The sequence below is a fragment of the Vicugna pacos genome, chromosome 21, assembly GCF_048564905.1.
Source record: "Vicugna pacos chromosome 21, VicPac4, whole genome shotgun sequence".
Classification (NCBI taxonomy): Eukaryota; Metazoa; Chordata; class Mammalia; order Artiodactyla; family Camelidae; genus Vicugna; species Vicugna pacos.
The window spans coordinates 7505957-7531355 of record NC_133007.1 but is presented as its reverse complement, the minus strand read 5'-3'; the positions used below and the strand labels follow the sequence as shown (position 1 = coordinate 7531355).

The 25399-nt window shown below is 33.8% G+C and overlaps 1 protein-coding gene across 2 annotated transcripts in view; it reads left to right on the top strand.

Annotated features, from left to right (window-relative positions):
* CEP350 (centrosomal protein 350) overlaps positions 1–25399 on the top strand; it is a 118355-nt gene that overhangs the window by 29141 nt on the left and 63815 nt on the right. For both annotated transcript variants that reach the window (XM_072946011.1, XM_015245676.3), the window contains exons 7-14: positions 5650–5763; positions 8429–8545; positions 12039–12185; positions 13455–14113; positions 14903–15024; positions 18070–19124; positions 20525–20675; positions 21985–22157. In XM_072946011.1, coding sequence (XP_072802112.1) covers positions 5650–5763; positions 8429–8545; positions 12039–12185; positions 13455–14113; positions 14903–15024; positions 18070–19124; positions 20525–20675; positions 21985–22157 — 2538 coding nt within the window. The remainder of the gene's footprint in view (positions 1–5649; positions 5764–8428; positions 8546–12038; positions 12186–13454; positions 14114–14902; positions 15025–18069; positions 19125–20524; positions 20676–21984; positions 22158–25399) is intronic.

Here is a 25399-nt window from a genome sequence, read left to right as displayed (position 1 = left end):
AACAAAAGAGAAAACAGAAATTAGTACAATTTTCAGAGAACGGAAAGAATATTGCTCTTAATCAGCCATTATATTTGGATTGTTATTAGGAATTCTTTCAAAAGTAATGTTGAAAAGTAATTCAGTCAATGCCAGTTAATATTTGGTTACAGAATATTTTAACATTGGGGAAGGGTATAGCTCAGTGGTAGAGCATATATTTAGCATGCACAAGTCCTGGGTTCAATCCTCAGTACCTCCACTGAAAAAATAAATAAAAAGTATGAAAAAAGAAAAAAAAACAGAAAAGCAAAACAAACAAAAAATACTTTGGCACCGACAATTTTTTTCCCTGTATACTTTATTTTTATTATTTTTTTAAATTGAGGTATAGTTGGTTTTCAGTGTTGTGTTAATTTCTAGCGTATAGCATAGTGACTCAGTTATGTATGTATATGTGTGTATATATATGTATATTTGTTCCTTTTCATATTCTTTTTCATTATAGGTTGTTACAGGATACCCTGTGCTATACAGAACCTTGTTGTTTACCTATTTTGTATATAGTAATTAGTATTTGCAAATCTCAAACTCCCAATTTATCCCTTCTCACCCCCTTCCCCCCACTGGTAACCACAAGTTTGTTTTCTGTGTCTGTGAGTCTGGTTCTGTTTGGTAAATAAGTTCATTTATGTCATTTTTTTTAGATTCCACATATAAGTGATATCATATGGTATTTTTCTTTCTCTTTCTGGCCTACTTCATTTAGTATGACAATCTTCAAGTCCATCCATGTTGCTCCAGAGGGCATTAATTTATTCTTTTTCATGGCTGAGTAGTATTCCATTTTATAAATATATCACAGCTTCTTTTTCCAGTCATCTCTGTTGATAGACATTTAGGTTGCTTTCTTCGATATTGTAAATAGTGCTGCTTATGAACATTAGGGTGTGTGTATCTTTTTGAATTAGTTTCCTCTGGATATATACCCAGGAGTGGGATTGCTGGATCATATGGTAAGTCTATTTTTAGTTTTTTAAGGAATCTCCATACTGTTTTCCATAATGGTTGCACCAAATTACATTCCCACCAACAGTATAGGAAGGTTCCCTTTTCTCCACAGCCTCTCCAGCATTTATTGTTTGTGCACTTTTTAATGATGGCCATTCTGACTGGTGTGAGGTGATATACCTCATTATAGTTTTGATTTGCATTTCTCTGATAATTAGTGATATTGAGCATTTTTTCAAGTGCCTATTGGCCATTTGTATGTCTTCATTGGAGAAATACTTATTTAGGTCTTCTGCCCATTTTTGGATTTGGTTGTTTATTTTTTGTTGTTGAGTTATATGAGCTGTTTGTATGTTCTGGAGATTAAGCCCTTGTCTGTCACATCATTTGTAAATATTTTCTCCCATTCTGTAGGTTGTCTTTTTGTTTTGCTTATGGTTTCCTTTGCTGTGCAAAAGCTTATAAGTTTTGATTATTTTTGCTTTTATTTCTATTGCCTGGGTAGACTGCCCTAGGAGAACATTGCTGAGATTTATGGCAGAGACTGTTTTGCCTGTGTTTTTTTTTGAGAGGTTTATAGTGTCTTGTCTTATTTAAGTCTTTAAGCCATTTTGAGTTTATTTTTGTGTATGGTGTGAGGGAGTGTTCTGATTTCATTGTGGCTTTACATGTGGCTGTCCAGCTTTCCCAGCACCAGTTGTTGAAGACTGTCTTTTCCCCATTGTATGTTCTTGCCTCCTTTGTCAAAAATTAGTTGACTGTGTGTGGGTTTATTTCTGGGCTCTCTGTTCTGTTCCATTAATCCATATGTCTGTTTTTAAGCCAATACCATGCTGTTTTGATTACTGTAGCTCTGTAGTATTGTCTGAAGTCTGAAAAGGTTATTCCTTCAACTTTGTTCTTTTTCTTCAGTATTGCTTTGGCAATTCTGGGTCTTTTGTTATTTCATATAAATTTTAGTATGATTTGTTCTAGTTCTGTGAAAAATTTGATAGGGATCACATTAAATCTGTAGATTGCTTTGGGTAGTATGGCCATTTTAACAATATTAATTCTCCCAATACAAGAGCATGGATATTTTTTGATTTCTTTAAATCATCTTTAATTTCCTTAATCAGTGTTTTATAGTTCTATGCATATAGCACCGACATTTTGATCCTTTTATTTTAACCTTTGAGTTTTGACGTTAGGGTTTTTCTCCCATGTTTAAGAAAAGAAATATTTAAATCATATTTATACCACCATTGATAGCTTTTCATTGAGAAGATGTTTTTCAGAGAGAATTTCTGTCTTCAGCCAACTCCAGTTTTTATATATGGTGGTTTTAAGAAGTCTGCATTTTTATGTTCCTGAAATTATTTTCACAAGATCATCCATGTAAAGTTTTTAATAAAGAGTTGATTCATTGATCAAGTTACTCTATGTGACTTTTATCACTAAAACTTATGCCATTCTGGCCTTTCTTTGTGGATGTTTTTTTCAAGTTCAGTTTTTCTAGATAAATGTGTGAAGATCAAAATATTGCCAAGATTTGTTTCTTCTGTTAATTTTAACAGTTTGAACAATTACCAGTTTCATTTTGTTTTGCTTATTATGTTTTGCTAGTGATATTTATTATAAATTAGATAAAAGATGGATGATTAACATTTTATTCTAGATAATTTGTGATAAACTTATGGGCAGCTCCCTTAAAATTCTTTCATAGCCTTGTAGTAATTTGTGTGCCATGTAGGATTTGTTGATAGAACAAATAGCAAATGGTGGGATCAAAGTGTTCTTGTGGGTTCTGAGATAGTGATTATCCAAAACATTGTCTATACTTATGTCAGACTTATTAAATGCACATTGTACACTTAAGGTCTTTTCATTCTAAAAGTCAAGGTTCTGAAATTGCTCAAGTTACTCCACTAAGGCAAAGTTAAAATGGTCAATTTGAATCTGTATTTTATTTAATAATTTTTTTAAATCTAAAAATTAAAAAAGAAAAAAACAACCTAAAGAACCAGAGTGAAAATGTTAAATACAACTTTCTTTTGAGTTGGTGACTGGATTTCATATCTCCTTTTTACTTACTCATTTTTAACAGATTAGTTTTCATATTAAAATACATTATGAATACAACTTCTGGGAGGTTAACTTATGAAATGTAGCATACATTTCAGAAATCATGACAGAATTTGGTTTCCAATGTCCTGAGCAATGGATTTATTTTTTCCAACAGTGAAGAATTGTTTTTCTGCCAATTTTTTTGTCAGTGTATATTAAAAGTGTCTTAATATACTGTATTCTAAAGTGACATTTGCTTAAATTTGTTTAAATGAAATTAATGGATTCACTTGATTCATAATTCAAAAGATGAAAAGGGTATACCTTGAAAAGCTCTGTCACTCTTGTGCTCCAGCTACCTGGTCCCCTTTCTGGAGGTTACTTGTATCAAAAATTTGTGTATTTTTCCAGAGATAACTTTTTATACACAAAGAGAGAGAGAGTGTGTATGTGGTGTGTGTTTATTTTCTTGTCCTTTTATATAGTTGTTAGCATATGAAATCCATTCTAACTTTGGCTTTTCCTTTGTGTGTGTGTGTTTAAAATTTGAGGTAGTAAACACAGTGGTGTTTATGTGATTCTTTCTTGTCCTATATCTAGTTGTTTCCATATCTTTTTCTTTCTGGTGTAAATGCCTAAGAAGTTTAAGAGCTTGTATTGGGCATCCCTATTATTTCAGAGCTTAGTACAGTATCTTGGACACAAGTAAATCCACAGTATAACTTTTATTCTATTCAGTAAATTTTAACTAATAAGAAAAATTTGTAGACAAATAGTGGAAATAAAGACTGGGGAACAGAAAGAGAAACTGATGTAGATATTGAAATCTTCTTAAAGTTAACTTAAAGATGCAAATATAAAGAAAGGTTTCTATAGAGATAAATGTTTCCTAAAGAAGTGAGGAGGGAAAAAATGGTAGAGTTGAATACAGAGAGAGAGAATAGGGGAGGGAGATAGATTTGCATGGAATTGCCACACTTTCTTGTTACAAACTATAGTTTATAAACTTTTTCTTTATGAAGGTATCGACATAGTTTTGGGCCCCACGACCCAAATGCCAGGTAAAATTAAGCTTATGCTATCGTTCCTAAGAGCTGAATAGATTGTTTTCTGTTAGACATGTAATTAATTTACTAGTACATTTTATCTAACACCTCTAATGTGCTTTCACCAATTTTTGACTCTATTCTTTACACTGATTTAATTTTACAAAATATTTATTGGCAGTTGTTTGGTAAGTTGAGCCCATTTGAAAGTATAAATCATTTTGCTGCTCTGATTATCATCCATATTCATTATTTTATTATTTTGCAAAACAGCATTCTAAGTTCAGTGTATTTCTTTAAGAATAGCGATAAATTTAAAGTAGGACATTAGAATGGTGATTCCTAGGAAATAGCACACATGTAATGTTTGTTGAGAATTTGAACATGTATGTTATAAAGACCTATTTTTCACACTTTGAGTGCATTTTGCCTATGTGGACAGAAGCTTGTCCATTTGGCCATAGGCAAAACCATATTAGATGGTAGCAGTTAATGCCTGTATTCAAAGAATGAGTAATGTTGTTTCCCTCTAGTCTCGAGAAGGGTAGTTTGTATCTCTGAAATCCATGATGTATGATCAACATTCTTTTAGCATTTAATTTAGTACTTACCCATTTCTAGTCTTTTTGAACAAGTGTGTATTGCTTTATCTCACTGAAGCTTACTTTTTCCAAACAGTATTTGTTAATATATTATGTGGTAGCTAATTATGCATTCCTGTTTTAAAAGCTTATAAAGCTGTTCTGCATCATTAGTTATAGGGAAATGCACATCAAAATCACAATGAGATACCATTTCATACTTACTAGAATGGCTGTAATAAAAAAGACAGAGGATAACAAGTGCTGGTGAAGATATAGAGAAATTGGAACCCTCATACATTGCTGGTGAGAATGTAAAATGGTGCAGCTCCTTTAGGAAACAGTTGGGCAGTTCCTCAAAAAGTTAAACATAGAGTTACAGTATGACCCAGCAATTCTACTCCTAGGTATGATACCCAAGGGAATTGAAAACATACATACACGCACATACTTATACATGAATGTTTATAGTAATATTATCAATAATAGCCAAAAAGTAGAAACAACCCAAATGTCCATCAGCTAGTGAATGGAAAAACAAATGTTGATATATCCGTACAATGGAATATCATTCAACAGTAAAAAGAAATAAAGCTTTGATACATGTTTTAAGATGGATGAACTTTGAAAACAAAATGTTAAGTCAAAGAAGCCAGACACGAAAGGCTACATATTATGTGATTCTATTTATATGAAATGTCCAGAATAGGCAAATCCATAAAGATAGAAATAGATTAGAAGTTGCCAAGGAGTAGAGGAAGTGTGTGGGGAGTGACTGCTAATGGGTACAGGGTTTCTTTTCAGGGTGATGAAGTGCTCTGGAGTTAGATAGCAGTGATAGTTGCATAACTTTGTGAATAACTAAAAACCATGGAGTTGTACACTTTAAAGGAGTGAATGTTGTAGTATGTTGTATTTCATAGGGTATAACAAAACTTCCAATGCAACTTTGATAAGAATGTTCTGTATTGTTGGTTGTATATTAGGCTTCAATCCTTCAGAGACCAAGATTCGAACACCTGATGGGAAAGTGTGGCAGGAGGCTGAGTTTCAAAACATGAGTAGAGAACTGTATCGAGACTTAGCACTTCATTTTGCAGGTGAGAGTGGAGCTTTCTTAGGTTTTGAGTGTTTTATCATACTTACTATCTAACTTATAATACTAAATTTAAAAGGGTCACCAGACTGAAGATATTTCCTTTTTTAACTGCATGGTACATATACCAAAGTTGTGGTGGTATCAGTCATAAGGCTCTCTTAGCCACTAGGCTCTGTTCCAGGGCTAAAATTAGCATTTATAGCTGATGAGACAGAAACTAGGCTATTTTTAAACTAAGGGACTTTCATAGCTGGGCTTGTCTGATTTGAAGGAAACATAGCAGAGTCTACTTGAAGTTTACTTCTACTAGACCTCTGAGATCTTTGAAATGGCCAGTAATTTGTCAAGCAGCAGATAAACATACTAACGAGAAGGCAGTCAGCTTACAGGGGTTCAAATTCTGGTTCTGCCACTTATTAGCTGTGTATATTACCTGTGCTATATAACCTCTTTTCCTTGGTTTTCTTATCTGTAAAATTGGTATCAATATACCTCATAGGACAGTATCATTATAGGCCAGTGGAATGATGTATGTCAAAGAACTCCTAGAGAGGTCTGCCTATCATGGTCTGCCTTCTGTTTTGTTACGCTGGATGAACTCTGCCTGTGCTTCTGCCTTAAACAAACCCATCTACTTGTGTTTTAGATTCCATTTGCTCTTATGTATTTAAGGACATTACTTCAGCCCCGTTTTCTTTCTTTTGCATCATCAGGTTTTCCCTCTGGATGATGTCATGCCCATTAACATACTGTTACTTCAACATACTGTTATAATACTGTTATTTCAGCCATCATAAAAGAACCCCTCTTTTCAGCTTCTGCCTTGCTTCTCTCCTTTTACTTACAGCAAAACTTAAAAAATTTGCCTTATATTCATTGTCTCCAATTTTTCTCCTCTGTTTTACTCTTGAATCCTTTCTATTAGTTTTTTTGCTCTTCTCTGCAGACTACTGTTACCAAGATCATTAATGGTGTCCACATTGCTGAATCCAGTATTTAATTCTCATTTGTCATCCTACTTGATCTCTCAGCAACATTGGACATGATTGATCACTTCTTCCTTGAAATTCGTCACTTGGTATTTTTCTAGGATACTCTAAGTGTTTAGTTTTTCTCCTTTTTACTTGTTTTTTCCTCTAATCAGCTCTGATCTCTAAACATTGCTATGCCACAGTCTCAGTACTTGGATCTCTCTTTCTCTTTTCTTCTCTTTATTTTATTTACTCTCCCCTTCCCCTTTCTTTTTCCTTATAAATTTTTTAAAAAAATTTATCTACATACAAACTAGGCAAGCTCTTCTGGTCTCAGGACTTTAAATATCTCTGTTGCTGATGATTCCCAAATGTATGTCCCTGGCCAGATTTCCCTGAACTCAGACTCATTATCTAGCTGTTAACTCCACATCTCTCCTTGGTTGTATAATAGATTTCTTAAACTTGATATATCCAAAATGCAGCTAGCTAACTAACTAAATGGGATCTTGATACACCCCTTAAACTTACTCGTCTGGTAGTCTCTCCATCTTAGTTAATCCTATTCTTCCATTTGTTTGGGTCCCAAATCTTTAGTCATCCTTGACCCCTCTATTTCTCTTATACCTTGTATCTATTATTGTCTGAAATACATCTAAAATATAATGGATTTTCTCTACCACCTAGGTCCAGGTCACCCACCATCAGTCTCTTGGCTGAATTACTGCAGTAGCCTTCTAACTGGTTACCCTTCTTCTGCCTTTCTTCTGATGAGTCTGTTCTAATCACAGCTGGGAGAGTAAGCTTGTTAAAATTTAATTTAGATCATATCAGTCCTTTGCTCTAAATCTTCTAAAAACTTTTCATCTTGTTCTTGGGTAAAACCTGAAGTTCGTATAATGACCTATGAAGCGTCACATGATCTGGCCCTCAGTTCTGTCTCTCGACTCTGTTTCTTAATACTCTTCTTTGTCCACTTCACTCACACTGGCCTCTTTGCTGTTTCTTAGATACTAAGCATGCGCCTGCTTTACAGCCTTTGACTTACACGTAATTCTGCTTTTCCCACAATGCAGATCTCTTTATGTATCTTAAAGTACAATTATTCACAGCTGTAACTGAAATTAATTTTCAAATTTATATCTATAGTCAGTATATTTCCCCAGGCTGGAATTTAAAAATTAGTGAGTAGTAGTTTCTTTGTGAAGTGCCTTGACGTATTTCACTAGCATAATCATAAAAAGGCCTAATTTAGGAATATTATATTGAATATTTTATGAAGTTTTATTCTAGAAGTTCATGAATATCTTCAGTTAAGTAGGAATTTTTAAATGAAGTAGGTATCTGTGAAAGTGCTCACCTCTGAGGTTCTATAAATGCTGTGATTCTGGCTTGGAAAGCACTGCTATTGTAGCTTCTTCCAGTTTGTGAAAGTGAGGTGAATTTCTCAAGGGTTTCCTGAAAAAAAATAAAACAAAGAGTTGGAACCTAACAGTGGAGTAATGGTCTTTAGACCTTTCTGCAAGAGGATTTGGCATTGTAGCTTTTGGGTCATAGAAATAGCCTCGGGTGAACTTTCTCTCTCCCTATCTGAATCATATACTTTATACAGATTTTTCATACTGAGGGGAGGATTAGTTGGGTATCCAGGTAGCAATCATTATGATATTTACTGTAAATGTTTCTGCTTTTCAGATGATAGCTCTATGAAAGAGAAACCACCTGCTGAAAAAAGTAAAGAGAAGAAAGTAGTCAAGCCAGTACGAAAAGTCCAAAAGGTAACACAGTTATCCAGTCCAGAATGCAAAACAGGTTAGTTTTCTCAATATCAGGCCCATTCTAAAGTTACATATTATTGAGATGGTATCTACATGGAAATAAATGTTTTCATTATTTGGCACATATGAAAATACAGTATATTTTATGTGTCATTATTTTGTATATGTGTGTTTTATTGAAGTATATTTGACATAGAGTAAATTGTACATATTTAGAATGTATAGTTTGATAAGTTTTCACTTATGTATATATTCATGAAGCCATGTGTTTGCTGTGACACTGAACACTACCTTCCCATATTTTTTTCTATCATTTTTGATAGAAATTAACCAGATTAAGGGTAATGATTTTTATGTAGTGAACTTTTATACACAAAAGGATGACTTATGACTATTGCTAAGTCCCTTCACTTATTCTCATAAGGGAATAAATGTTACACAAAAAGTATGGCAGTAGTGGTCAGGCTGGACTCCGCATAAATCAAGACAGGGAAAAAGAGAATTCCCTAGTTCCATAGTGATTAACATTTCAGGCTCGACCCATGTTATGCAGATTAGTAACCTGGCTCTGTCATGTCCTTTGGTTTCCCCAGATGTAAGTGGGAAAGCAGTAGTTACTTCTTTCACAGGTTGTGGTGAGAACTAAAATAGTTAATAACAGAAGCACTCAATGTAGTACCTGGCACATGGTAAGCACTCAGATGTTAGGTGTAATTCTACTACTACTAATTATTATCATTTCTAGCTATACTGATAGTGGCTATTTAGTATGTCATATTTAAGTCAGTGAGTGATTTGGGCCAAGAGTGGAGAAAGCTGGGAACTTGTCACTTTCAGTTTGGAGACATTCTGAATCAGTCATTCATACGTTCATTCTTTATGCACATATTTTTGAGCACTTGCTATATGTGAGACACTGGGCTATTCCAAGTTTAGGCAATACAGTAGTAAGCAGGGTGCACATAGCCTCTGCCTTCCTAGAACTTATAATCTGGTCAGGAAAACAGTAGATATGTAAGTTACAATAAAGGGTAGTGAATGTAGGTTAGGGAATGTACCAGGTCTTAAGGGAACATGAAATAGGAATGATAGGGCACTGGTTTTTGACCAGGTGCTTATTTTTCTGGTCATAGACTAATCAAAAGAGTGGCAAGTAACATATTTTGTGACACCCATTGTTAACTCTAGATGTCATAAAAGGATGATCCTAGCTGTATACAAATAAAAAATAAAATATTATAGGAACATGAATTAACTGAATGTAAATGAAACTAATTCTTACATTAAAAAATAAAATATTATTTTTCACATGCTGTTAGGTAATACTGTTGTCAGGGGCATATTTTGAAATGAAGCACTGAGACCACTAAAACTTACAAATACTGATCTTGGATTGTATTTATCCAGCTTTGTGATGTGCTAATCCCTGTGTATGTACTGTGGCAATGACGGAGGCAGTCATTAAATGCACTGAAGCTGTATTAATAGTTTATCTATAACGAAAGTCTTCTTTTTGTACCAATGACTCCATGAGACTATTCCACAAAGCCAGAATTTAGAAATAACCACCCAGCATATTTGGAAGCCAACATTTATAAATAACTACCCAGTATATTCATGGTTGTTTGCTCTTGATTCGGAAAATTAATCTGAAATCGAAGAGAAGCCTGTTCTCCATTTTGTTTAAGAACATAAGATTTCGAGGGGAAGGGAATAGCTCAGTGGTAGAGTGTGTGCTTAGCATGCATGAGGTCCTGGGCTCAATCCCCAGTACCTCCATTAATTAATTACTAATTAATTAACCTAATTACCTCCCCTCCCCCCAAAAGAAAAAAACCATAAAATTTCTTATAAATAGATTAAATAATAGACTTTAAACTTTTAAAATATTTTAGATAGACTGTATACAGTTAATAACAATGTGCAAAAACATTTCTAAAGTAAATAGCACACATTTGTGATTCAGATTTTTTTTTAATTAAAAAGTGTTTATTCCTTCCAGTTTTATTTTAGGTATAATTGACATTACAGCACTGTATACTTTTTGGTGGGGGTGGTACTTAGGCTTTATTTTTTTTAATAAAGTGCTGGGGAACCCAGGACCTTGTGCTTGAATAGATGTGCACTCTACCACTGACCTATACCCTCCCGCTTTGTATTTTTTTAATAATAGATGTTTTCATCAAAACTGTGCTTCCATTTAAACTTTTAAATAAGCCCTTTTAAAAGAAACTCTAAATGGGATTTTTAAAAATTATAAATACAATAAAATAGCATCACAGAAAGCTTGAAAAATAGAAGAAAACATAAAAACTACCGTCGTTAAACAAAATACTAGTATTATTTTGTGTATTTTCTTATAGCAATTTTAAAATCATAACAGGTGATTGTAATCATTGTGTACATAAAATTTTACCTTTTTCCTTTAGCATCTCACCACAAGAACATTTCTTAAAGAAATTGTAATTTGTAATGGCCAAATTTCTGAGTACTATGAGTACTCCATCAAATAGAAATATAGTTTAATTAATTTTTCACCACTCAGTATTTTCGATTACTTCTGATATTTAGAAGATTATACAGTGAAATTTTTCATTTTTTTCTTTCTATTGGATACATTTGTATTACTTGGATTCTTTGATCAAGGGAAATGAACACTTTGGGGGCCCCTGACATGTAGTACTACATTGTTGGTTTTTTTTAAAGAAACTATATCCACTTAAATTTCAACAAGCATTGTATAAGTAGAGTGAATTTATTGTAATTTTATCAACTTTGGCTATGTTTAAGTTACTATTTTGAAATAATGCTCTAATTTTAACTTTTTTACAATCTGAAACTAGTAAATGAAAAGTTTTTCTCTTGGTAAACACCTGTATTTATTGATATATACTTTTATTTTTATGAACTTTTATAATGAGGGCAATTTAAAGTGTTGATGATATCTGCTTGTGAAATGTCATTGTTTTATGCAGTAAAAAGTAGTATATATTGTTGGTATATATCTGTAAAATACACTGTGCAATTCCCTGTAATGCCATCGCCCTTCAAAGGTAGTCATTGTGAACGGTTTGTTATATGTTTCCTCAAATTTTTTTCTGTGCTTAGATTATGTTATTTGTTCACTCAGCAAACATACATTTTAGAATGTGTCGGGTACTGTGCTGGTTTTCGTAAACCAAACACTTAGTACAGTTAAGACATATTTTTGTTTTAAGCTAAAATTGTTGGATTCAGTGCCCTAGTTCTTGAGGTCTCAGAAATTATTAATATTTGGTATTTCACTTTCAAAGCATTTTACACCTAGTATTTGAAGTGTGTGGGTAAATCAAGATTTAAACAAACTGTTTATTGATTTTGGGGGACTCAAAGTTTAAAAATCAAATTAGACTGTAAACCTTTTGACTTTGGTGTAAGATAAGTGAAGGTTTAATTACAAATACTTGTATGGTTGAGTAAGATGTACTTCTTAGAGATAAAATTTAAGTTTTAAATTTAATATATATTTATATATATATATATTTTAGGTAGCAGTCATCTGATAAGTACATCTTCTTGGCGAGATGGACAAAAATTAGTAAAGAAAATTCTGGGACCTGCACCCAGAATAGAGCAAAAAGAGCGAAGAACAGCGTCAAGTGACAGAGGTGGAAGAGAAAGAGCTACTAAATCTGGTGAGTAACTAAGCTATTAAATTATCTCAGTCATTAAAACTGTTGAGAAAAGCAGTTAAAAGTTGCTTGTGTAAGTACTTTGAGAGGTGCAAATATTCTTTTAAGAATGCTTTAAAACTTTGCTTTCTAATTGTAATTGTAGCTCAAAAAAAGAAGAAATATTCTATTGGGCTTGTCTGGATAATTTCCACATAAACAGATGTTATGGTGATCTTTATTAACAAGTTTGCTTGTGTTATATTAACTATATTTAGCTGTCATTGTGAATAAATTGCAGAGCATCATTTAATCAACTCTTATGAGACTTTTAGGGACCTTTAGAGAATCAGGTCTAATTTGTCTTATCTCTGCATTTGCAAACAGAGGTGGACATTCATAGGTTGTATTTCTTTTTGTTTGACAGATTAGGAAACAGGTCCTGGGAGAGAAGTGATTTTTCTTGAGGTTATATAGTCAGTGGGTGGCAATATTTGATGTAGATCCCCAACTCTTTAGTTTGACCCTCAAGTCCATTGCTTTTCTCTTTTTGAAATGTCTTGAAATAACTAGTTTATATCATTTGAAATAACTAGATACTTTTCCATGAACACTAATTTTGGGAAATGAAATATAGATACTTACAAGCCAGCTTTTCTTTTCAATAGCTAAAATTTGCCTCAGATAATTAGAGCTTCTGAAATGAATTCAGTAAAAAATGCCATTTGGTGTATGGCAGTCAACATTTATTTTGTATCTGTTCCTCTTCACTTTCCTCTAGCTTATAAATAAACTTACATACATTCTCAGTTTTAAAATTAAGCCACATCAACAAACATTTGGATGATAAAATGATTGTTTCTCTTTATTCAGTTCTTTCTGTTATTCGTTGGAGAATTGTGGCAGTATAACATTGTTGATTTTTAAACAAAGTTTGGAGGCTTAGGGAGGGAGAGAACTAGTAACATTAAATATGCACATGGGAGAGAAACAGTAATTCTCTGTTAATAGTTAAACATTCATGACAATAGCAAGATCTGTCATTATTTCAGAGATATTAGAAGATGTACTTTTTTAAAAATGCCAAGGAAATACAGTTTCTAAGAATATTGAAATTCCTCTCTTACTGCAAAAAAGGATTTTTTTCCTTTAAAATATTCTTTAGAAGATTTTATAGGATGTTTGAATTTGAGTTTAAGATAAAGCAGAATTCCCTAACTTTCTCCTTAGTGCAGTAAATCTTAGGCATGGATGTAGAATTTTAGTACGTCACTAACAGTTCATACTTTGCAGGGGGTCATATTGGAAGAGCAGAATCGGATCCTAGGTTGGATGTTTCACACAGACATCTTCCACGAAACTCAGAACGTTCAAGAAGTAGAGCTCGGTCAGAAAGTAATGTAAAGAAATTAGCTCCCTCTCTTTCAGATAATAAACAGGAGGAAAATGCTGCCTTAAATAAGGACTTTTTACCTGTTGAAATTCGTGGAATTCTTGATGACCTACAGCTGGATTCTACAGCTCAGACTGCAAGGCAGGAGACAGGAGAGTTACAGAATCAGAAGTCATCAGCGTCAGTACAAGCTCCTCGGAGTCATAGCCCAATAAAAAGAAAACCTGACAAAACAACAGCTAACGAAGAGCCCCCCGTTATTTCCAAAAAGCGCCACTATGACACAGATGAGGTACGACAGTACATTGTTAGACAGCAGGAAGAAAGGAAGAGAAAGCAAAATGAAGAGAAGAAGGCTCAAAAGGAGGCCACGGAACAGAAGAACAAACGATTACAGGAGCTCTACCGGAAACAGAAAGAAGCCTTCACCAAAGTAAAAACTGTGCCGCCTTCTGAGCCATCAGCAAGTAGGCGGCTGCAGGACACTTACTCCAAATTGCTAATAGAAAAGTCATTGCTTGAAGAGCCAGCTCATCAACCTGTTACGCAGGAAACACAGGTAATGGTAGTGACAGAAATACAAAGGGAAGTAATTCGTGGTTAGGAAATACTTCTTTGCTATACTATTTAAAAATTACTCACCATTCCTAATATTCAGGTGTATGCTCTGACAATATTTATAATAACGATGGCCTTTCATGAAGTTTATTCTATATGCAGAGTAATTTGAGAAATATGATTGAAAATAAGTACCCAGTTTCCTACAGTGCTTGTTACTGGTATGTTTGTCTCCTCGTTGCTGTTAGTTATATCCTTGCCTGGTTCTATTGCATTACTGAACAGATAAAGTTAGACTGTGTTAATGAAAAGCCTAGTTTTATTATCTGTTCTGAAATTAGAGAATATCCTACTTTAGTGTGCTAATTTTATGAGTATTGCTATTGTTTTTTAAGGATAATAAGAATTACATTTGAGTATGTACCATATGCCACATACTATTTCAAAGGCTTTACAGGCTGAAGCTTCAGGAAATCCTCAAAACCCTGAGAAGGGTAGGTACTACTAGTATTTCCACTTATTAGGTGAAAAACTGAGGTTTGGAAAGAGTATTAACTTCCTCCAAACTATGCAGTTAGTGTTAGTTGTTGGATTTCACGTGTAATTTTGCTGCTACCTGTAATGGCTGTTTTTAAGACAGATAAATTTGAATTGGTTTTATTTGAGAGAGAAAACCTCCTGCATTTCATGATCTTTTTAAAGTTGAAGTGACTTAAGATTTATCTTATGCGCACCTTGAATATGTCTTTATTGGGGGAGTCAGGTAAATTTGATGTCCTTTTTCTCCTAGACCAGACCAGGGTATCAGCCATCTGGAGAATCTGACAAAGAGAACAAAGTGCAGGAACGTCCCCCAAGTGCATCTTCCAGTAGTGACATGTCTCTGTCGGAACCTCCACAGCCTCTTGCAAGGTAAAGAGGGGAGAATGCAAGATGATTAAGATTCGTCTTTCCCGTGAAATTTGGGATAGTGTCTGTGCTCAGTGAATTTTGTTGATTGACCTTCTGTGTGAACAAGAGGTTTATTTAGAAATTGTTTAATATCTTCTGATGGTTACTTACTGCATGCCTTACTCTGTTGTTCAACTTTTACCTGTTCTTTAATATCTAGTGTAAATGTCAGTTCCTCTTGGGGATCACCTGCCATTGGAAGCACGCTTGCCTTCTCTGACCTAATCACATGATGGAAGTTTGTTGGATAAATGAATCACAGTGAAATTAGTATTTTAAAGTATTTGTGTTGAATAATTTTCAAAAGGCATTCCCTTATCCATTACTATGGAAAATTTCTTCATATGACTCGTGTATCAACGTATCTTACCTCTCAGAAGCTGTATTTGAATATGCATATGAACACATGGACAGGGACTAAGAAGGGATTTGATCTGATTTCAGATCGGTGATTGAGGGCTATTTTACACTAAGAAAAAAATTTTTTTGCTGTGATGTTTACAATAAAGTAAAAAAAATTAACTGTTTGTGCGTGAAAGTTAAGGTGATTTTCAGATTATATGATTATAAATTCCTTGAAATAACCATTTTGTGAAGACAAAGATTTTGAAATTCTTCTTTGAGAATGCACAAATAAAAATCTAAAAAATAAAAAAAAAACAATTCTGATCACTTTCCAGTTTTGGGTTGATACATATGGTCCTCTTGCCCCTCTTGCTGTACCCCTCCACACCAAGAGAATAATGATATTGATAAAAATAGCTAACACTTATTGAGTGTTTGTAAGATTTCAGGCACTGACCTAAGTGCTTTGCATGTATTACTTTATGTAATCCTTGTAATTCTGTGAGTTAGGCACTGTTATTCTTGTTTTATAGAAGAGATAATTAAGACCTAGAATTTAATTAACTTTCTCAAAGGTCAAAACTTTAAAGTTGAGATCACTTTGAACTTAAGCAATCTGGTTCTAGAAGCCTATACTTTTAACCGCTCTACGCACTGTCTCCTAATAAGTGAAATGTTTCATATGATTTATTTAAGGTTGTAAATACATTTCAAATTTTAAGCATAAATTAAAAATTGTTTTGAATTTGAACACCTTTATACTCTACAGTTAATCTCTGTCCTGTTCTTATTGTCAGACATATCCTGCTGGCTTCATGTATTCAGTTCTTTCCTTCTAACTCTAAACAAGTTACCCAATATTAAAAAACAACCAAATATAAACCAGACTATTCCTAGACATGATTACCTTGCACCTGTTTCTCTCCTTTCTTTTAATATCAGACTTCTTTGACTTGAGGTCAAAGAACCTCTTGCCTCCACTTTTCCCTTTACTTGTTTCTTAGCTTCCCTATTCCTGTTAATAGTTTTAACATATCTCAGTTACTTTATGCTTAAAAATACAGTATTTCTTTTTATTACCCTTCACGTTCCATTATTTTGCGTTAGCTACCTGGAAAACTCCAAATTACATATCTGACCTTGAAGATCTTGAAGATCCAGCTCAAAAGTCACTTTCCTTGGCTAGCAGAGTTCATTGTTCCCTTTCCACACTCCACTGAACTATATATATCTTTGTATCAGTGCTTATGGCATCATGTTTTAGCTGTTGGTTAGTCTCTCTCTTCCTCCTAGATCTTGAGAAACTGAAGAGTAAGGATTAAGTCTTAAGTGGTTTAAGTCTTTCCATTTTTGACTACCGCTGTTCCTCTACAGTCAAAATTGTCATTCTAAACACTTGGATTTTTACTCAGCAATACCTTTTTCATCTATAACTTCCTTTGTATTCTCATTACTGCTAGCTTGGTTTGGACCCTAATAACCTCACATTTTGCATTTGTATAGTGTATAATCTGTGGCATAGACTCTCTGCACTGGTCTTCCTTCCTTTACTCCATTGTCATAGCAGCCCTTCTGTGTAAAAGACTGCTGCAGCATAACCTGCAACCAAACCTTGCATAACATGCTTTTCAGTTCTCTTATCACCCTGGTTACTCTCCTCTAGATGATATTTTTGAACCCAATTAGTAGGACTTCACATTTATTCATACTAGTTTGGTATAAGTTTGCAGCCTGTCTAAATAACTTTGAATCATAATTTGATAATTTGTTGGGTTAGCCATGCCTCCCAGCTTTCTGTCATCTATAAATTTGATAAGCGTATCTTCATGTCATCATCCAAAAATAATGGACAAGACCAAGGACAAAACCTCATGTTATTTTTCCTAAGGATCTTCTTAGCATTTAACACCAGCCTTTTATCTTTGTATAGTATCCCTTAATATGCAGGTTGTCTATGGTCTGGAAACATAAGTGAATTATCTAATGTCATCTAGGACATCTTTATTCTGTTTCTAAACTTTATGGGTGCCCTACCCAGTATTCTGTATTTCTATTGGTACTCGTTTGATGTTCATCAATTTTTTTTAGAATGTAGAGATTGTAATAATCTCATTTCTTTAGTATGTACAATGTTAAACATAACTGTTTGGCATTTATTAAATATTTGTTGATTAGAATAATATCATGCCTACATTAATATTTATCAATCTTAAGCATTTCTCTTTTATGTAACATTATTTTTAAAGGGAAGGGTAGAGCCAGTATTGTAAAGAATTGCTAACAGAGTTTTAAAGTTATAATGCCTTCTCTTTAATGTTTAAAAAATGTCTTAGTTGAAGAAAGCAGTTTAAAAACAGTTTAAAAAATATGTATGATAAGATTCCATTTTTGTGAAAAACTAACAACACTGAACACAGCATACATGTAGAAAAATGTTTGGTAAGACATAATTCTAAATGAAATACTAATAGTGCTTCTTTCATTGTTTAGCTAGGAGTGATCTTTATCCTTTTTATCCTTTGGGGGTTTGGTTTGTTTGTTTGTTTGCTTTGCAGTGGCTATGCATTGCTCTTCTAATAAAAAAAAAAAACCCTGAAGTTTAAAAGAAAAAAAAAGTTATAAGGTCCTGTTTAACTAACATATTGTGACTTTCATTTCCAGGAGAGACTTGATGGATCCTACGTGGATGCAGCCTGACAGACTGAGTCCACGAGTCCACCATTCTCAACCACAGCCTCTTGGTGGAACAGCTGGAAATTTACTGTCCCATCTCTTGAGTCTAGAGCATGTAGGAATTTTGCATAAGGATTTTGAATCTATTTTACCAACTAGGAAGAATCATAATATGGCTTCAGGGCCATTAACTTTTACACCTCAACCATATCTGACCTCACCAGCTGCTCATCCAGATGCCTTGTTAAAACCTAGTGCTAGCCAGTATAAGAGTAAACTGGATCGTATTGAAGCCTTGAAAGCAACAGCTGCTTCTTTGTCGAGCAGGATTGAAAGTGAAGCCAAGAAATTAGCTGGGGCTAACATTAACTATGGGTCAGTATGGAACACTGATGTGCAGCAAACGCCCCAAGAGGATGGACCTTGGACCAAAGCTATAAGTCCACCTGTGAAAGAGGATGCAGAAGATGCTTTCTCTGCTCGAATTCAAAAGATGCTGGGAACCTGTGTATCTCATGCAACTTTTGATGATGATCTTCCTGGTGTAGGCAATCTTAGTGAATTTAAAAAGCTTCCTGAGATGATAAGACCTCATAGTGCCATATCAAACTTCAGAATGAGATCCCCTGGCCCCAAACCGGAAGGGCTGCTGGCACAGCTGTGTAAGAGGCAGACCGACTCCTCTAGCTCTGATATGCAAGCTTGTTCTCAAGACAAAGCCAAAATGTCTCTAGGTTCCAGCACAGATTCAGTTAGTGAAGGGCCTCTTCTTAGTGAGGGGAGTCTATCTGAAGAAGAGGGAGTCCGTGATGGAAGGCCCCCTTTGAAGTTAGCAGAAATCTTAAAAGAAAAGGAATTTTGTGCTGGAGAAAGAAATGCTTATGAACCCATCAAAGAATTTCAAAAGGAAGCTGAAAAATTCCTGCCTCTGTTTGGGCACATAGGTGGTACACAAAGCAAAGGACCATGGGAAGAACTGGCAAAGGGAAGTCCACATAGTGTCATTAATATTTTTACAAAATCATATAAGTTATATGGAAAAGGTGAGAAAAATAAGTAAGCCTTGTAATATTTGTATGTTAAGGTAAATTTTTTTTTGCAATTCTGCACATGATAATTCTTAACTACTAATTTTCATTGTTTATTATGAGGATAATGGAGACTTATTATTGTCCAAATTAATCCAGATTATCTGCAAGCTTCAACTGGAGTATTGTCAATTAATCTTTAAAATCTTAATTTTTAGCTGATATTGTCATATACTGCTACTTGATTAGTAGTTGTAGAAATTTTGGTCTAATTTAGAGAAATTCATAGGTGATGTTCAGGATTGGTATGTATCAGGTGTATACTAGGTTTGCTGTGACCAGAGTTATATATTTAGATAGAAAATAAGTATATTTCTTAATACAGTGACTTGTGGATCATTTGGTAATACAGTAGCGAAGAATTGAGAGGGGCAACTGATGTAACATTTCTAATATGGAAATAAATCTGTTACTGTTTGTCAAAACTAATTTTAAAAACAGACTTTGAACAGTAAAGTATCTGTATGGTTGGGGTCTGAAACAATAACTTCTGAAGTTCCCACACCCCTGAAATCCTGCAACACGGCTTTCCTTTTCTATGATGGACTCAATTCCTTCAGGGCCCTTTCTCCATTCTTCCTACCATAGGTGGATTCTACCCACCTTATGCTAAGATAACCTTAGAACTCCCAGGTTGGAGAGTGAGGCTGAGCCTTAAGTCGCCCGTGGATAGCCTGGTTTTTTATTTCCATTCTGCGTAGTGAACAGCTTGACAAATGAGTTGATTTCATCTGTTCATCTTACGTTTAATTGAGTATCACATTGTGTTTTCCTAGAATTCATATTTAGCCAGTTCATCCTGGTTTTGTGCATATCTATATGTGCTATTGATCTCTTCTGTTTAACACTTATTTCTATAGGTGGTACTTCTAAAGTTCTTTGGATTTTCAAATTCTGATGAAAGCAAAGTGCTTTAAATCAACACCCTCAATTTTTTCCACAAGAAAATTGGATTTGTTCTCAAATCCTTCTATTTGATTTTCATCAAGATATTTTAGTTATGCTGAAATATTTAAAGTTGAAATGTATCTGAAATTTACTTCAAAATAATCTTTGGGGGAGAGTTAGAGATGGAGGGAATAGGAAGTTTGAAACTAGATTGATCGTGTGTTGATAATTGTTAAAGCTGGGTGATGGATGCATTGGTTTCATTATCCAGTTCTTTCTACTGTTATGTATGTTTGATTACTTCTCTAATAAAAAGTTAAAAATACACTGTTAGGTGTAAAGATAACTTGAAAAGAAGCACTAATAAAAGCAAACTAAAATGTCCCTAAAATCATGTTGTAGAGTGCTTTGCTTGTAGCATATTTAATTCTTGTTTTAAAACACATTTCATTTATTACACTTGCTAGGGCTTGAAGACAGGCTGGAAAGAGGAACGTCAGCACCCCGGCCTTTTAATGCTGTCGCAACCCCTCTAAGCAGTGTTTCATATGAAGATGATTTTGTCTCCTCTACAGGGAGTGGGACTTTGACAGAAAAAAAGTCAGCTCTTGAGCCCAAGTAAGAATATGTTAACAATATAGAATAAAATCTGAAGAGTGAGAAAAATGCACGAATGAGAACTGTGGTCTGCATACTAGTCAAATTTTGCTTGTTTAAAGATATAAGTAGAAGCTGCATAGCATAGTGGTTACTGAGAGCATGAGCTCTGGATCCAGACTGTGTGGATTTAAATGCTGGCTCTCCTGATTATTACTTGTTAGTCTTTGGGCATATTGCTTAATTTCCCTGTGCCTCAGTTTCCTTCTCTGTTGAAGTGTTACGAATGTTCAATGAAATACAGAGTGCTTTCACAGCCCCTGGCCCATGGTAAGCCAGATATAGGTTGTTAAATCAATCTGTGAATTCCCAGTAGAGGTTAGTATTGGAAAAACTATCCCATTGTATATTAATGTAAGATGATTAAGAAATGGTTTTCTGTGATTTAATTGAAGATGACTAGATATATCTTTGATTCCTGATCCCAAGTAATTAGTACTTTTTTTTATAATTGGGGTAATGTCTAAAATTTTACAAAGCTTTGAAAAATAACAATATTATAATATTAATATTTATTGAGCACTTAATGTACAGGCACTGAGAGGACTGGTGGGCTTTACCTGTATTAACTCAATCTTATGATTAAAAAAAAAAACTCAGGCAGTTTTTTTACTGAAGTGAAACCAATAAAAATGGGTAATCTAGACACATAAGAGAAAAAAATGTAATGTTAGACATTGGAAAATGTGGCCTTAATTTCTTTTCAGATTGATAATTTAATATAGTATAATTATTTTCCTTCTGATCATCTTACAGAGAACAATAATTTAATGTGTTCTACTTCAGCCTAGAAATAAGATGTAATAAATTGTGCTGATTGATGATATTATTAAATGTCACCATTAAATCCTTACAAGTCTTAATTGAAAAATTTAATCTTTATTTAAAGCTCAAAATTTAAAGCTATACTTTTGTAATAATTTTAATAATACTTATTTTCAGTAATCCAGCTAGACAATTTTTAAAAGAACATCCAATAGTTTTTTGTGCATTACAATTTGTAAGTTGTGAAGAAAATTATATTGAATGTGAATAATTACAGATTATTTTATATGATAAAATATTGGGAGGATATTAAATGAAATTAGGGAAGATACTCTCTCTGGTGAAGTCTGATAATCCAGGTTTATAGTAGTAAGAAAACAAAGGTGGAAGACATCTTTGATTACAGTTATATTCTCCTTGTGACTAAATAAATTTTAAAATATATATAATTTTAGCTGTGATTTAGAACTTCTTTCTTTAACCACCATTACTCATTCTTTGACAGTTTTGGTAGTAACAGTTTAGGCCTTCAGGAGGACCATGCTAGCAGGAAGTCTGCCTATGATCTTTCCTCTGTGGACGTTACCTCCCAGCACTCATCAGGGGCCCAGTCTGCTGCATCATCTCGTTCATCTACTTCTTCTAAAGGAAGGAAAGGAAAAAAGGAAAAGACAGAATGTAAGTGGAATCCTACTACATGGTGATTTTTCTCTCTTACCAATGATTCTGTGATCGTGATCTAAAGTTATTATTTGATTCCATAGGTTAGATTAATTTCTTTATGATAGTGTAATTAGCTTTCATATTTATCATTTACAATATCTCTTGATATATAACATTATAAATCCTTTGCTTAATACAAAAGGAATACATTTACAGTGATAAAAATTAAGGATTATAGTAAATAATCGAATAAGAAATATAAATCCTTGTTGACTCCTCTGCTCAGAGATAACTGCTGTAAGGTTTTTGGTGCCTATTTTTCCAATAAATACATAAAACTATACACAGTCCCACATATACCTTTATTTAAAATCAGAAATGAAATCATATTATTCTGCAACTTATTTTTAAAAAACTTTATATAATGTACATCTCTGACTGTCTTTAAGTGTAATACTCAAATTTTCTTATTTATAAAATAAAGATGATTACTCGATGCTTCAGATGGTAATTCTGAAGCTTACACATGTAGTGTGTACATCTCAGTACTTAGCACAGTAGCCGGCCCTTTGGCACGCTTAAGTGTTTTGATTGAGGAAAAAACCTTTCAGTCCCCTCTGTTCTGCTCTTGGCTGTAATGACCTCTGTAAGCCTAGAAGTGAGAAGACACAGTGATTAGGCAGAGGCCTCTTAAGCTCACAGAATGGTCCCTAGGGAGTAATTTTGCTTCCAAAATTATTTTTTCTAATAGTAAAAAAATCACTTATTGAGTTAACAACAACAACAAAAGACAGGGGGCAAAAATCAGTAAATACAGAAAACTGTTGAAAAATAAAAAATTACCTGTATTCCCTCCATCTAGAGATAGCCAGCGTTAACATTTTTTTAGATTTTATTTTATCGTGGTAAAATGTACGTAACATAAATTTTATCATTTTAACCACTTCTGAGTGTATAGTTCAGTGCTATTAAGCACATTTGCAGTGTCGTACAGCCATCATCGTTACCTAACTTCAGAACTTTTTCATCATCCCACACTGAAACTCTGAACCCATTAAACAATAACTCCCCTTTCCTCCCTCCCTCCCTCCAGCCCCTGCTATTGTTCTACTTTCTGTTTCTATGAATTTGACTGCTCTAGATACTTCATGTAAGTGACATCATCCAGTATTCGTCCTTTTGTATCTAGCTTATTTCATTTAGTGTAGTGTCTTCAAATTTCATCCATGTTGTAGCATGTGTTAGAATCTCCTTTTTGAGGCTAAATAATCCATTATATGTATATATCACGTTTTGTGTATTCATTCAGCAGTTGATGAATATCTTGCTTGTTTTGACCTTTTGGCTATTGTGAATAATGTGGCCATGAACATTGGTATATAAATACTATTTGAGTTCATGCTTTCAGTTCTTTTGTGTGTATATCCAGTTGTAGACTTGCTGGATCAAAAGGCATTTCTGTGTTTACTTTTTTGAGGAACTGCCTTCAGTTTTCCATAGCAGGTCAACATTTTACATTCTCAGCAGTAATGCACAAGGGTTCCAGTTTCTCCACATCCATGGCAACACTTGTTGTTTTCTGTTTTGTTTTGTTTTGTTTTTTTAAATAATAGATATCCAAATAGGTGTGAAATGTTAACATTTTTAGTAAGAATCCTTCCAGACAATCTGTAGACATATATAAATAGGAAATGGTACATATATGGGATCACATTTTATGTGTTTTGTTCTGTCAGTGGGTTTCAGATACCTTTCTCTGTTAGTGAATATGAACTACCCTTTGGTAATGACTACCTAGTGTTCTGTTATTTGAATATATTGTAATTTATTTAGGCAATTCTCCATTGCTGGACATTTAGGTTCTTTTCTTTTTTTTCTATTATAAACACTGTTGCGTCGACTATCCTGATAAATGCATCTTTATGCATTGGTCTGGTTCTTTGTTTTAAGGAAATATCCTAGAAGTGAGATAATGGGGCATTGATTATGCCATGCTTAAAATTTGAAAATATTTTGCCAAAAAGCTCTTCAGAAAGCTAGTGCCACTTTATATTTCCAGTGTGAGAGTGCTGGGAGAAATTATTAATTAATCACTGACCTAGTATAACTCTCTTGCAGATTGGAAGTGTTCTGAAAGTCTTCGGTAGGAACATTAGATGTCATTTTACCAACACTTTCCTAAGTCTGTCTTTTCTTGTGGAATACTGATTCACTGTGATAGGCTGTCTCATAGGTGTTCTGAAGATAAAAGAGCTTCATGGTTCCATAAATTTGGGGAATGCTTTTATAGACTTTTTTTCTGAAAGGGTTCAGTAATACTTTTAGTATGCTAATATGCGTTATTTGTTTTAGGATAAGGTTATAATTTGAAGTATTTTCCAAAGTTATTTGCCTACAGAATCATTTCTTCAGCCAGCATGTTACAACATTAGATAGAATTCAGCTGAACGCATTTTGGGAACTGCTGATCTTGCTCAGTCCTCTTATTTGGCAGTTGTCATGTTTTGTTCTGTTAGTGTTTCACCTGAGATCACTGACTAGTTATTGGCAAAGCCTGGATTCTGACTTCTGACTCCTAAATCTAGTTCACCTTCTATTACAGTATTCTATACAACTTAAGATAAAACATGATTAGATGAAATATAGGTGGTATTTGGTGGCTTTCTGTTTTCCCTTATTCCCTCTCACAGTGCCTTAGAAGAAACCTACATGTTCTACTTTCCACAGCGTCAACTTAAACTTAGTTTCTCCTTCATCCCTAAGTTCTAAAATCAGTGTGAATTTTGTTGTGTATACTCCATCTGGTGGTGAAAAAGAATGTCTACATGCTCACTCAGCTCTGCAGTGTAGTTGAAAATAGTTGGTAGATTAAAGTAGTAAACATAAGAAAAATTTTTTTATCTTAATTAAGTTTAAAACATATAAATATACTTTCATTTGGTAATCTTTTAAACTAGGGCCAAACTTTTTTTTGCATATGCTTCTCTTGATTGGAGTTTAGATTTTTTTTTTAATAGACAACTTTTTATTGAGGTAAAATTGACACACTGTTCTATTAGTTACATGTGTACAATATAATGATTTGATGTTTGTATATATTGCAAGAGTATATATATATATAGTCTAGTTAACATCTGTCACCATATAGTTACAAAAATTTTTTTTTCTTGTGATGAGAACTTCTATGACCTACTCTCTTTGCAACTTTCATATTATGATACATACTTAAATATTAACTATGGTCACTATGCTGTACA